The 11,647-nt window shown below is 48.3% G+C and overlaps 1 protein-coding gene across 3 annotated transcripts in view; it reads left to right on the forward strand.

Annotated features, from left to right (window-relative positions):
- Window positions 1–11,647, forward strand: part of SH3RF3 (SH3 domain containing ring finger 3) — a 228,674-nt gene that overhangs the window by 132,233 nt on the left and 84,794 nt on the right. For all 3 annotated transcript variants that reach the window (XM_053384306.1, XM_053384308.1, XM_053384307.1), the window contains exon 2: window positions 11,283–11,555. In XM_053384306.1, the coding sequence (XP_053240281.1) occupies window positions 11,283–11,555 (273 nt within the window). The remainder of the gene's footprint in view (window positions 1–11,282; window positions 11,556–11,647) is intronic.

The raw sequence follows: 11,647 nt of genomic DNA on the forward strand, positions 1-11,647 counted from the left end.
TGCACACTTAAAATAGCAATCTTGTAAATAAGCCTGTTTAAGGCCTAGCCTGCTAAGAGGCTAGTATCTGGCATTTCAGTACTAGCCATGGAGGAGGAGAAGTTGTCGTTTAGTCGTTTAGTTGTGTCCGACTCTTCGTGACCCCATGGACCAGAGCACGCCAGGCACTCCTGTCTTCCACTGCCTCCCACAGCTTGGTCAAACTCATGTTCGTAGCTTCGAGAACACTGTCCAACCATCTCGTCCTCTGTCGTCCCCTTTTCCTTGTACCCTCAATCTTTCTCAACGTCAGGGTCTTTTCCAGGGAGTCTTCTCTTCTCATGTTGAGGAGAAGTACCCTCCTAATAATAATTTATTATTTATACCCCGCCCATCTGGCTGGGTTTCCCAAGCAACTCTGGGCAGCTCCCAACAGATTAAAAACAGAATAAAACATCAAACCTTAAAAAACTTCCCTAAACAGGGCTTCCTTCAGATGTCAGACATCTGATGGGAGGGCGTTCCACAGGGCAGGTGCCACCACCGAGAAGGCCCTCTGCCCGGTTCCCTGTAACCTCACATCTTGCAGTGAGGGAGCCGCCAGAAGACCCTGGACCTCAGTGTCCAGGCAGAACAATGGGGGGTGGAGACGCTCCTTCAGGTATACTGAAGGAGGCATCCCTAATGGAAACTCAGAATACTAACCTTTTCGTAGCCTAGCAAAAAAAAAGAGGAGAAGAGGCACCTTCTGCCAAACAGATTAGTGAGAAGTGATGGATCTGACAGATTGGCTTCCCTCCAACCTAGTATGGACACCAAACAGATGGGCAGGAAGTGGACAGGAAGATCCATCTTTTCGTCACCAAGCTGCATAGGATTCCTTGTTAAATGCAAAGCTGCAGTAAAAAGAGTGTTTGCCCTGCTTTTGTACTATTCAAGTCATATGTGAAGGTTGTTAATATTGGATTTTCTAAAAAAGAAATTCTAATGCACTTTCTAGCAACTAGAATCCAGCCAATGTAAGTTTTTAATGACTTTACAGAAGCTGTCAAAGCAAAAAGTGGTATGTGTCTGTAAATGCTCTAACTCAGGCTTAAACCTCTTTATTACTGGAAAGAACTCGTGGAATCTTAGTTCTGCGAGGACACTCTGTTCAGAATCCTTCCTTTCCTTTCGAAACCACAATTCCCAGTGTTCTGGGTTAGGGAGATACTTTGAACCTGTGTACATTTGTGATGCTGACATTTCCTAAGGCTAGAATTCAAAGAGAAAAGTTAAGTATGCCCCTAGAGTATGGTTCATGCTCAGTATTTTGTTTGATGACCTCTCTGCATCCCCTTTGAATAGATTCTTTTCTTTCCAAAGTCCCTTCAGTTTCAAAGGGGTTTGCCATGTGACGTGGGGTGGGGAGCTGTCTAATGTCCAAACACACACACCCAGAATCCCCTTGGGTGGCTAGAACTGTTTGCATGGTCCTTTGTGTCTCGGCCTTAATTGTTTGAGCTGTGTCTTAAAATATTTGCTTCAAATTCCTGACTGGTGTTGGTTTTTTAAGGCACTTGTAAGCACTTGCATTGAAATATTAAGAAATGTGCTCAATAGATCTTGGGGGTTTTTTGGTAGAGATCACCTTCATTGCTTGCTGGAGCTAAGATAACCTTTGACATCCTTTCACTATTTCACCTTTGAAGCTAACTCACAAAATAACCTTATTCTAGTACTCAGGAAATATTCATTTTAAAGTATGGTAATTATAGGACAAAATCTTCCTGTAGGAGAATTACAGTGGTACCTTGGTTCCCGGACAGCTTAGTTGTCGAACAAATCGGCTCCCGAACACCGCAAACCCGGAAGTAAGTTTGCAAACATTTTTTGGAAGCCGAACATCTGACATGGCTTCCGCAGCTTCCGTTTGAGTGCAGGAAGCTCCTGCAGCCAATCGGAAGCCGCGCCTTGGTTTTCAAATGGTTTCGGGAGTCGAACGGACTCCTGGAACGGATTAAGTTCAAGAACCAAGGTACCACTGTATTTGCAGCTTTCCCCATCTCTTGTTCTCTAATCTCTGTAAGGAAAGATCCTGCAGTATCTATATGTTTTGGTAAAGTGAAGCCTCTGGTTCTGATTGGTTCATGATCATTCCAACTACTCAGGAAAGAAAGTTGTTTGCCGTGGAGTTTCTATGAAAGGAGGGAAGCTCATGCAGTTGCTAAAAAAAGAAGGTTGAGGACTGGAAAGAGGTACCGGAATGTAGAGAAGCTCAGAAGCATGGAGCCCAGAGACAAGGTGGTGGACTAAAGGAAGGATACAGCATATGGAATGGACTGTTAACAGGAAGAGGGAAGGTTGAGTGGAAGAAAAGAAAGATGAATGCTGAAGAGACCTAGAACAGAGTCAAGAAGGAGTCAATGCGCAATCTCGCAGCAGAGCTTGTGAGGGCCATTGGGGGGCTGACATCACACACACGGTGTCAGGATGTTGTGAGGAGCTGGGGGCGGAGCTGAATGCAGTGGTCGTGTGGCTCAATGGCTGGTGGCTCCTCCTTTGCCCCCTCTTGGTGCCGCCCCAGGCAAGAAGCTGCTTTGATCCTCCTTCCCCTCTGTGGCAGGAGAAGGAGGAGCAGAAGCCTCTGTGTTTTATGGATATGGGGGGGGGGCAGACTGTAGCCCTTGCCCCCACCAAAAGGGCTCAGCCCCCAGGAGCCAGTGCCCCTGCCTCGCAGTAGACTGTGGCTTAGTATAAATGTGTGGGCATGTGGATTCCCATAGCAAAGATTGTTTGGGTCTTCTGCTGCTGTGCCTTGCTAAGTTAAGTCTTAGTATTCAAACAAAAACATGTGGTTTGGCTCTCCTGGGCAAACTACAAGCCATAATAAACCATAGAACGAGCCATGGTTATAGTTCATGGTTGGTCTGGGACATGCAAGCCCAGACAGTTAACCAAACCAACCCATCACTTAGTGCAGCAGAGCAAAGCAGCTGTAATCTCCTTGTCTGAAGCCCATAATACCAGCTTGTGCAGTTGTGCTAAGCCATGGTTTGGCTTGGCATGGCATGCAAACCAGGCCAGCATTTAAAGGCCGAAGTTGCTGTATACGGAATTGAAAATAGAAACAGGAACGCTTTAGGATGGTGGCCAAAACAACAGGGCCAAAGGAATTGGGACAAAAGGGGAGGCTGGCAGAAGAAGTTACTTTAGGTAATTGAAATATACTCAGAGTCGCAAAGTGATTTCATGCTCTTTATTCAGCTCATAGTGGTGAGGAGGAATGAATGAAAGTCCCCTCAAAGTATCTGCTTTATATACATTATTTACACAATGGGCTGCACATGATTGGCTAATTCCGGAATTCTACTGTAAGCCAATCAGGTTGTGGATTCACTTCTATCTGGAGCATGATTGGGTAGTTCCTGCCAACCAATCATACTGCTGCATTGTTCTAGGACCAATCAGACTGCTGCATTCTGAATCCTATTCAACTCAGTACATAACACCCCTCCCCTCTAAGTTCCAGTCCTGCCCGGGAGGTCGCATTCATAGTCCTCGAGGTACGCTGGCGGCCTACGTGTGCGTTGCGGCCTGGGGTGTTCCCTGGTCCGGGGTTCAGGTTCTGGCTCGTGTTCCAAGGATGCTGGCTGTGATGGGGCTATTTGGTCTGGCGCAACCGGCTCGCTCAGTCGTGGTTCTGGTTCCGGTGTCCTTTCGGCCTCGCAGGTCCTCTCTGTATTTACTGATTCTGCCTCTCCTGCTGGCCCCTCGTGCTCTATGGGCCTCACTGCCCCTCTGTTCCCTTGGGACTCCTCTGACCTTTCCTCCTCCTGGTTTTCTCCCGGGAATCGTTGCCGTATCTGGTCGCAGTGGCGGCGCCAGCATTGCCCCCCATCTGTTAGCACCTCGTACGACACGGGGCCAGTGACCCTGGTGACTGTGGCGGGTACCCATGCTGGGCCTGCCCCAAAATTCTTTGCGTACACTGGGTCCTGGGCCTCGAAGGTCCGGGGGTTCCTGCCTTCCCCCACCACTACCTCATCCTGAGCTCTATCGGGGTGAATGCGGTCCAATCTGATTGCAAGGCGCCGACCCATTAGTAGTTCAGCGGGGCTCCGGCCAGTTGTTGAGCTGGGGGTGCTGTGCTGTGCTAGAAGGAATGTGGCAAGGCGGTACTCCCAATCCCCTTGCGTCATGCGGCGAAGGGTGTCCTTGGTGGTCCGCACCATGCGTTCTGCTTGGCCATTGGTGGCAGGATGGAATGGCGCCGAACGGATGTGGCGGATGGCGTTCTGCGCTGTGAAGGTTTGGAATTCTCCTGACGTAAATGCAGTCCCGTTGTCTGAGACGAGAGTGTCAGGGAGCCCGTGGGTTGCAAACAGCCTGCGTAGTACCCGGATGGCTGCGGACGTAGAAGTGGACGGTACCAGTGCGACTTCCAGCCATTTGGTGTAGGAGTCCACCACTATGAAGAATGTTTTCCCCTGAAAGGGGCCAGCGAAGTCCACATGCAGGCGTGACCATGGTGCTCGGGCGGACTCCCAGGACTGGACTGGGGCCCTTGGGGGATCTGGGCGGGATTCTTGGCAGGCCTGGCAGTGTTTGACCCAGGCCTCTATCTCTCTGTCGATCCCCGGCCACCACACATAACTCCTGGCAAGGGCCTTCATTCTTACTACCCCTGGGTGTGTCTCGTGTAGGGCTGTGAGGACCCTTTGGCGGAGGGGCTGGGGAACAACGACCCTGCTTCCCCATAACAGGCACCCCTTGTGGGCCGACAGTTCATGTTTGCGGGTTGTGTAGCCGGCGAATTCTGGCCCGGGGCTGCTGCTGGGCCATCCCCTCCACACCCAGTCCAGGACCCGGGAGATGACCCTATCTTTCTTGGAATGGTGTGCAACTTCTTGTGCCTGAATGGGGCGGTCGGGAAGCAGCTCCAGGCTCATAACCTCTTGTGCAGGTGCTGGGTCGGGGCCTGTTTCCGGTAGTGGTAGCCTGCTGAGGGCATCCGCATGGCCCATCGCCTTCCCCGGACGGTGAATCAGTGCATACTGGTAGCTGGCAAGGAAAATTGACCACCTGAGGACGCGAGGAGACAGCACTTGGGGGGTCTGCTTTTCAGGGGCAAATAAGCCAAGCAAGGGCCGCCCGTACAAGAAATCATGGAATTTTTTTACTCCCTTCACGATTGCCAATCCCTCCTTGTCGATTTGCGAGTAGTTCCGCTCGGTTGCGTTGAGTGTCTGGGAAAAGTATGCCACCGGTACCTCTCTTCCATCCGGGAGTTGGTGTCCCAGGACAGCGCCAATTCCATAGGGCGAGGCATCGCATGCTAGCACCACCGGCAGCCTCTCGTCGAAGTGTGCCAAGACCGAGTTTGAGACAAGCAAGTCCTTGACTGCCTGGAATGCGGCCTCCTGGCGCTGGCCCCACACCCAAGGGGCCCGCTTGTCCAGGAGTCTGTGTAGGGGCTCTGCTACCGCCGCCTTGTGGGGAAGGAAGGAATGGTAAAAGTTCAATAGTCCCAAGAAGGCCTGAAGTTCAGTCTTGTTCTTGGGCGCTGGGGCATCACAAATGGCCCGTACCTTGTCCCCAGTCGGGTGGACCCCTTCTGCGTCCACCATAAATCCCAGAAAGTCCACCTGAGGCACTCCTAGTAGACATTTTTCCCGCTTCACCTTGAGACCCGCCGTCTGGAAACGGTGCAGAACGGTGCGGAGGCGGTCCTCAAACTCCTCTGGTGTGGGCCCGGCAATCAACACATCATCGAAGAAGGGGGTGACGCCAGGAATCCCTTTAAGTAGAGAGTCCATTAGATTCTGGAATATGCCTGGTGCCACGCTGACACCGAATTGCAGCCGCTTTAACCTGAATGCTCCTCTGTGCGTCACAATCGTCTGTGCCTCTGCTGTGGCCTCATCTACTGGCAGCTGTTGATATGCTTGGGCCAAGTCCAGCTTGCCAAAAATTTTCGACCCAGCCAGGGTGGCAAGAACATGGCTGACCACTGGCACTGGGTATGCATGGGCCGTGAGGGCCTTGTTTATGGTACATTTGTAGTCTGCGCAGATGCGGACTGAACCATTAGGCTTGACGGGCGTGACGATTGGGGTTTCCCAGGGGGCATTAGGCACCGGCTCCAGCACTCCTTGCTCCACGAGCCGGTCCAATTCCTCGTCTATACGAGGTTTCAGGGCGAACGGGACCCGGCGGGCCTTGAGCCTGACCGGTCGTACTGCGGGGTCAAGCTGTAGAGCAATGGGGGGGCCCGTATACTGTCCCAATTTCCCATCGAAAACCCCCGGAAATTCCTTGCATATGGCGTCCACGTCCACTTGTAAGCTAGTGTGGTTCACCCCGGTGACGGCTAGCCCCAGTGGTCCAAACCATGCTAATCCCAGTAAGCTAATGTAGGGGCCCTTGACCACAAGCAAGTCCAGTTGCCGCGTCCGCCCTCGGTATTGCACCCTGAAGGTCCCCACCCCCATTGTGGGGACCTTACGTTTTTGGAAGTCCCGGAGGGTGAATGGGGCCGGCCTGAGTTTGGGACCCCCAGTAGGACACAGTTTCCTTAAGGTCCTTGCCGAGATTATGGATAGAGTTGAACCCGTGTCAAGCTCCATGCGGCATGGGGCCCCCTCTATCTGTACGTCAACATAAATTTTCTCTACGTTGGGGTGGGGCAACTGGTATACCTGGAAGTCCGTGAGCTCTGTCGAGTTGCCTTGGTGCGTTGGGCCCCGGGACCTGGGGCTCTTGGATTGGTCATCTGATGCCTGGCGTCGGGTGGGCCGAGCCCGACACACCCGGGCGATGTGTCCCAATTTTCTGCACTGCCTGCACTCTGCGTTGCGGAAACGGCAGGTCCTCCTCTCGTGACTTTCTCCACAGCTTGCGCAGTTCCCTCCTCGTCGAGGCAGCTGTGGTATGTGGGCTGCTTGAGTGCGCTGCTGTACTCGGTGCACCTCCTCCCTGTCGGATCCTGAGTCATCGGTGAGGTCTTCGTGGTGGACCCTCGGTTGGGACAGCTGGCTCGGCCGTGCCTCTTGCGTCGACCTCTCAGCAGCTTCCGTTGCCAGGGCCTCCTCCAGAGCGACCTGGAACGTTAGGTCCTTCTTAGCGTACAGGCGTCGTTGCAGCTTCTCATCCTTCAGGCCACCGACGAGGCGGTCACGAAGCATGTTCTCCAGCTCTGAGAAGTTGCAGAACCGGGCGGCTTGGCGGAGAGAGGTCACAAACCCAGTTATGGTTTCCCCAGGGGCTTGCCGCTTTGCGTAGAAGGCATTTCGACGAGCCACCACTGAGGGCTGCGGCGAAAAGTGCCCCTTCAGCTGTTCCATTATTGTTTTGTATGGAACAGTAGCGACGTCTTCAGGCGCAAGGAGGGCCCGGGCAATTTCAAACGTCTCCTCTCCGCAGACGCTGAAGAATATCGCCCTCTTCTTGGCGTCTTCTTCGTCGGTGACCCCTTTGGCTTCTAGGAGGAAGGTGAAACGGGAGGCGTACGCTTCCCAGTCTCCAGATGCTGGGTTGAATGGCGAGAAGCTGTTGTCGGTTGCCATTCTGAGTTCCTTGTGTCCCGGAGCTGAAGCCTGGATACACGGTGCGAGGCAGCGGTGCGGCAGGTGGCGGTGCTGCGGTGCTGTGTGTGGCAGTCAGCTCAGCGGGATCCCATCCTCGTCGCCAGTGAAATATACTCAGAGTCGCAAAGTGATTTCATGCTCTTTATTCAGCTCATAGTGGTGAGGAGGAATGAATGAAAGTCCCCTCAAAGTATCTGCTTTATATACATTATTTACACAATGGGCTGCACATGATTGGCTAATTCCGGAATTCTACTGTAAGCCAATCAGGTTGTGGATTCACTTCTATCTGGAGCATGATTGGGTAGTTCCTGCCAACCAATCATACTGCTGCATTGTTCTAGGACCAATCAGACTGCTGCATTCTGAATCCTATTCAACTCAGTACATAACAGTAATGGAGACATGGAGTTGGGGGAGAAGGAGAAGCCAGGGAGAAAGTAGCGCTGACGTCAGGTCAAGGAGCAAGAGGAGTTGGGCACTGTTGAAGATGGATAAGCCAGAGAGTTTTTGAGGTCTGACCAGTGTGGACTAGGCTGCCAAAGAGGCAGAGGACAGCAGATAGTGGAGAGTGAAATTTCATATATTGATTTAAACTAACCACCCAATTCACCGGTTGCAGGCTTCTCGTTACCATTTAATTGCCTTGTGATTGTTGTTTGTCAATTTGCCAGCAGGTAGTTTCTTAAGTGCTACTGTTTGATTTGGCTGAAACATAAATGCAGAATGATTGAGTTTCCAGCATATCATTAGGACCTCGCTAAAATACTTCTCTCTTTCTCTTTCTCTATTAATGCTTCGGGCTTTCTTGTCAGCACTGATTGATTGAAACAGTAAAGAAACCTTCTGCAGAATCCAGCACTGTGCAGGAATACATTGACATAGACGGAGTAGTGACTTTTCTATGCTCCCTTGCCCTCCAACTCTTGCCATTTTTGTGACAGACTTAAATCCATAGTAGATGGGCATTCTTGTTTTATTTCTTGTTAATGTAAGAAATGCATGGGGCAATCAATATGACTAATCAATTCCCCTTGTGCTCTCCTTTTGGGTGGAGGAGGTGCTTTATTGTGAAGCTACATTTTCTGGAAAACTTTTTTAAAAAAACAATAAATCAGGGCAGCTGCAGGAAATAAGAGAGGCAGTGGTGACATGAGTTGCCATGATGCTAGTTTAGTAATGGAATTCTGCTGCTTCCTTTATTCAGGGTCCTTTCACACATTGGACTTTCCTTCCTTGGAGGTTTTTAAGCAGAGGTTGGATGACCCTCTGTCATGGATGCTTTAGCTGAGATTCCTGCATTGCAGGGGGTTGGACTAGATGACTCTTAGGGTCCCTTCCAACTCTACAATACTATGATTCTGTGATTCCACATCATATACCAGAGTTTGCCACAGTTTACACTTGAGATGCAGACAAGAGTACCAGCCTGATTGCGAACACCTGTCCCTTGCATGTACATACATACACATTCGTAGGAATACATTTGAGATGTAAAATGTAACATGTGAAATGGACATCAGCTATGAGCAAAGATTATTTGCCTCTTTTCACTATCCTGGCAGGCATTTCTATTCCAGCACATCAATCCTGCACTGGATAGTTCCCCTTTTGTTGATGTATTCCATTGTTGAGGAAGTGCAAGAATTAGAAGAGAAGAAGAAGAGTTTGGGTTTGATATCCCGCCTTTCACTCCCTTTAAGGAGTCTCAAAGCGGCTAACATTCTCCTTTCCCTTCCTCCCCCACAACAAACACTCTGTGAGGTGAGTGGGGCTGAGAGACTTCAGAGAAGTGTGACTGGCCCAAGGTCACCCAGCAGCTGCATGTGGAGGAGCGGAGACGCGAACCCGGTTTCCCAGATTACGAGACTACCGCTCTTAACCACTACACCACACTGTATTAGATCAAGAGACTGGCTACAACATAAAAGTGGAGCTGGATTTGGGTGAAAGGGGGGTGTTTTATGTTTTGGTTTTGCTTGCTTTTTAATGAGTATTCCCCTGACTCTTAGGGACAATCCATATGAACATTATTGCATCTTGTTTTATCGTTACAAGCGTTCAGTGTTGTTGTTTTTAATTTTATCTGTAATGAATTTTACATTGCCTTGGATCGCTTTCTAGGCAGAAAAGCGATTAATGCATTTTATGGATAATTGATAAATTAATATTGAATACCCTACACAAAGAATTTTGGTGTGCTGAAACAGACTTTAATAATTGAGTTTATACAAGTCCTGGTTATGATGCTCATTTGCACATTATACTAAACCATAGACCATTTTCCACAAGGAAATCTTACCCACATTTTTCCTCCCCAATAGTTCATGGAGGAAATAAACACCACCCCTGGCTTAGAGTTACACCAAAACCAGTGTTTGCTAAAAAAAACAACATGATTGGTAAACCAAAAGCAAACCCTGGCTTCACTTCATGGCTTGTTTGAAATGAAGTAATCCACAGCCCCAGGTTTGAACGTAATTCTAAGACAGTTATAATATTTTCTTTCCTCCCAGCGAGGAGCGGGAGCAAGGTGGGCTATAAAGCATGGTTTATGGTTTACTGTGATGTGCAGTTGTGGTCTGTGTCATGAAACATTTTTTTTTTTAATGATTTGTACCAGGACAAATCGAATCAAAATCTTTCAAGGCTCTTACTGAAACCAATAAACTATTCCAAAGTACCAAGGCCAGCTTATCTGGTCTTCATTATTTGAATGCTTGGTGGATGAAACAAATCAGGGACAGATTAGGGAGGAAAATAAAAGGATTTGAAACAAGGATCTGCATTTCTTTAGTTATCACTGAAGCTATCCATGCTGTCATTTCCCAGATTGTGAATTTGCTATATAGGTAGTGGTCCTAACTGAAATCCTTCATATTGTTTTAAAAAACAATTCTTTATCTTTGTTAGTTAGTCATAGAAAAATGAATGAGCTAAAGATGATACTTTTCATTAGGCTAATTCTGTGATTGAAAAGGGGTGCAAGCTGAAAAGTTATCATCCAGGCCAAAGCAAAACAGTGTTAACTGTTGACTTTTTAATCAATGAGGATTAGTTTAAACAAAGTCCAGGTACCTATGTTGTGTCTCTATAGGATAATTCCCCACCCTCAGAAATCTGCAAGGCGGCCAATATGTTATTTCACATGAGAAGTGTATATTAACGTGTGACATGAGGATGACATAACAAGATTTGGGAACATTTGTGTGCCATTTACATGAATATTTTATCATTTATTGAGCAATATTATGAAGAGAAAGGGAAAGTGTGTACTTGGAAATCAAAAGTTACAAAACTAGAAGATAGAATTGTAAACTAAATAGCATTATGTTTAAATATTTTAGTAACACTAAGCAGCCAAGAAAAGTAACTACTGCTGATGGAAAGGTCAGTCTTCTTTTGTGACAGTTGTTTCTTCCCATGGGTCAACTAACTTATAACTCAGAGTAGACCCATTGAAATTAGTGGTCATGATTAAGTTATGTTCATTCATTTCAATAAGTATTTTCTGAATGAGAGTTAGTTGAATACAACCCCATGTGCTTTGGGTTTGGCAGTGAGCAGATCAGCCATATATGACCGCCAAAGGACAACAAAACTTGAATCTAATAATGCTGAAATATGCTTGGTGTATAAATCAAGTTATAATAATAAAAATGTAAAAGAGTATATGCTGGTATGAGAATTGATTTAATCACATTGCATCATATCCTCCTTTTGTTGTTGCTGCAGAACTCTCAACTTCCCTACGGAAAAGCTCTCTATGCTTATGAAGGCAAGGAACCTGGTGACCTCAAGTTTAACAAAGGAGACATTATTATACTGCGACGAAAAGTAGACGAGAATTGGTATCACGGGGAACTGAATGGAAATCATGGCTTTTTCCCAGCAAGCTATATCCAGTGTGTCAAGCCCCTCCCACCAGCTCCACCTCAGGGCAAAGCACTTTATGACTTTGAAATAAAGGACAAGGATCAAGACAAGGACTGTTTGACCTTCACCAAGGTAGTGTGAAATGTTGCTTCCCCTCCTAATGAGCATCTCTGTGATTCAGAATGTTTGTTAGTTCCAAAGGAAACCACAGGAAAAGAGTCAAA

This window comes from Podarcis raffonei, chromosome 4, assembly GCF_027172205.1.
Source record: "Podarcis raffonei isolate rPodRaf1 chromosome 4, rPodRaf1.pri, whole genome shotgun sequence".
In the NCBI taxonomy this organism is placed as follows: domain Eukaryota; kingdom Metazoa; phylum Chordata; class Lepidosauria; order Squamata; family Lacertidae; genus Podarcis; species Podarcis raffonei.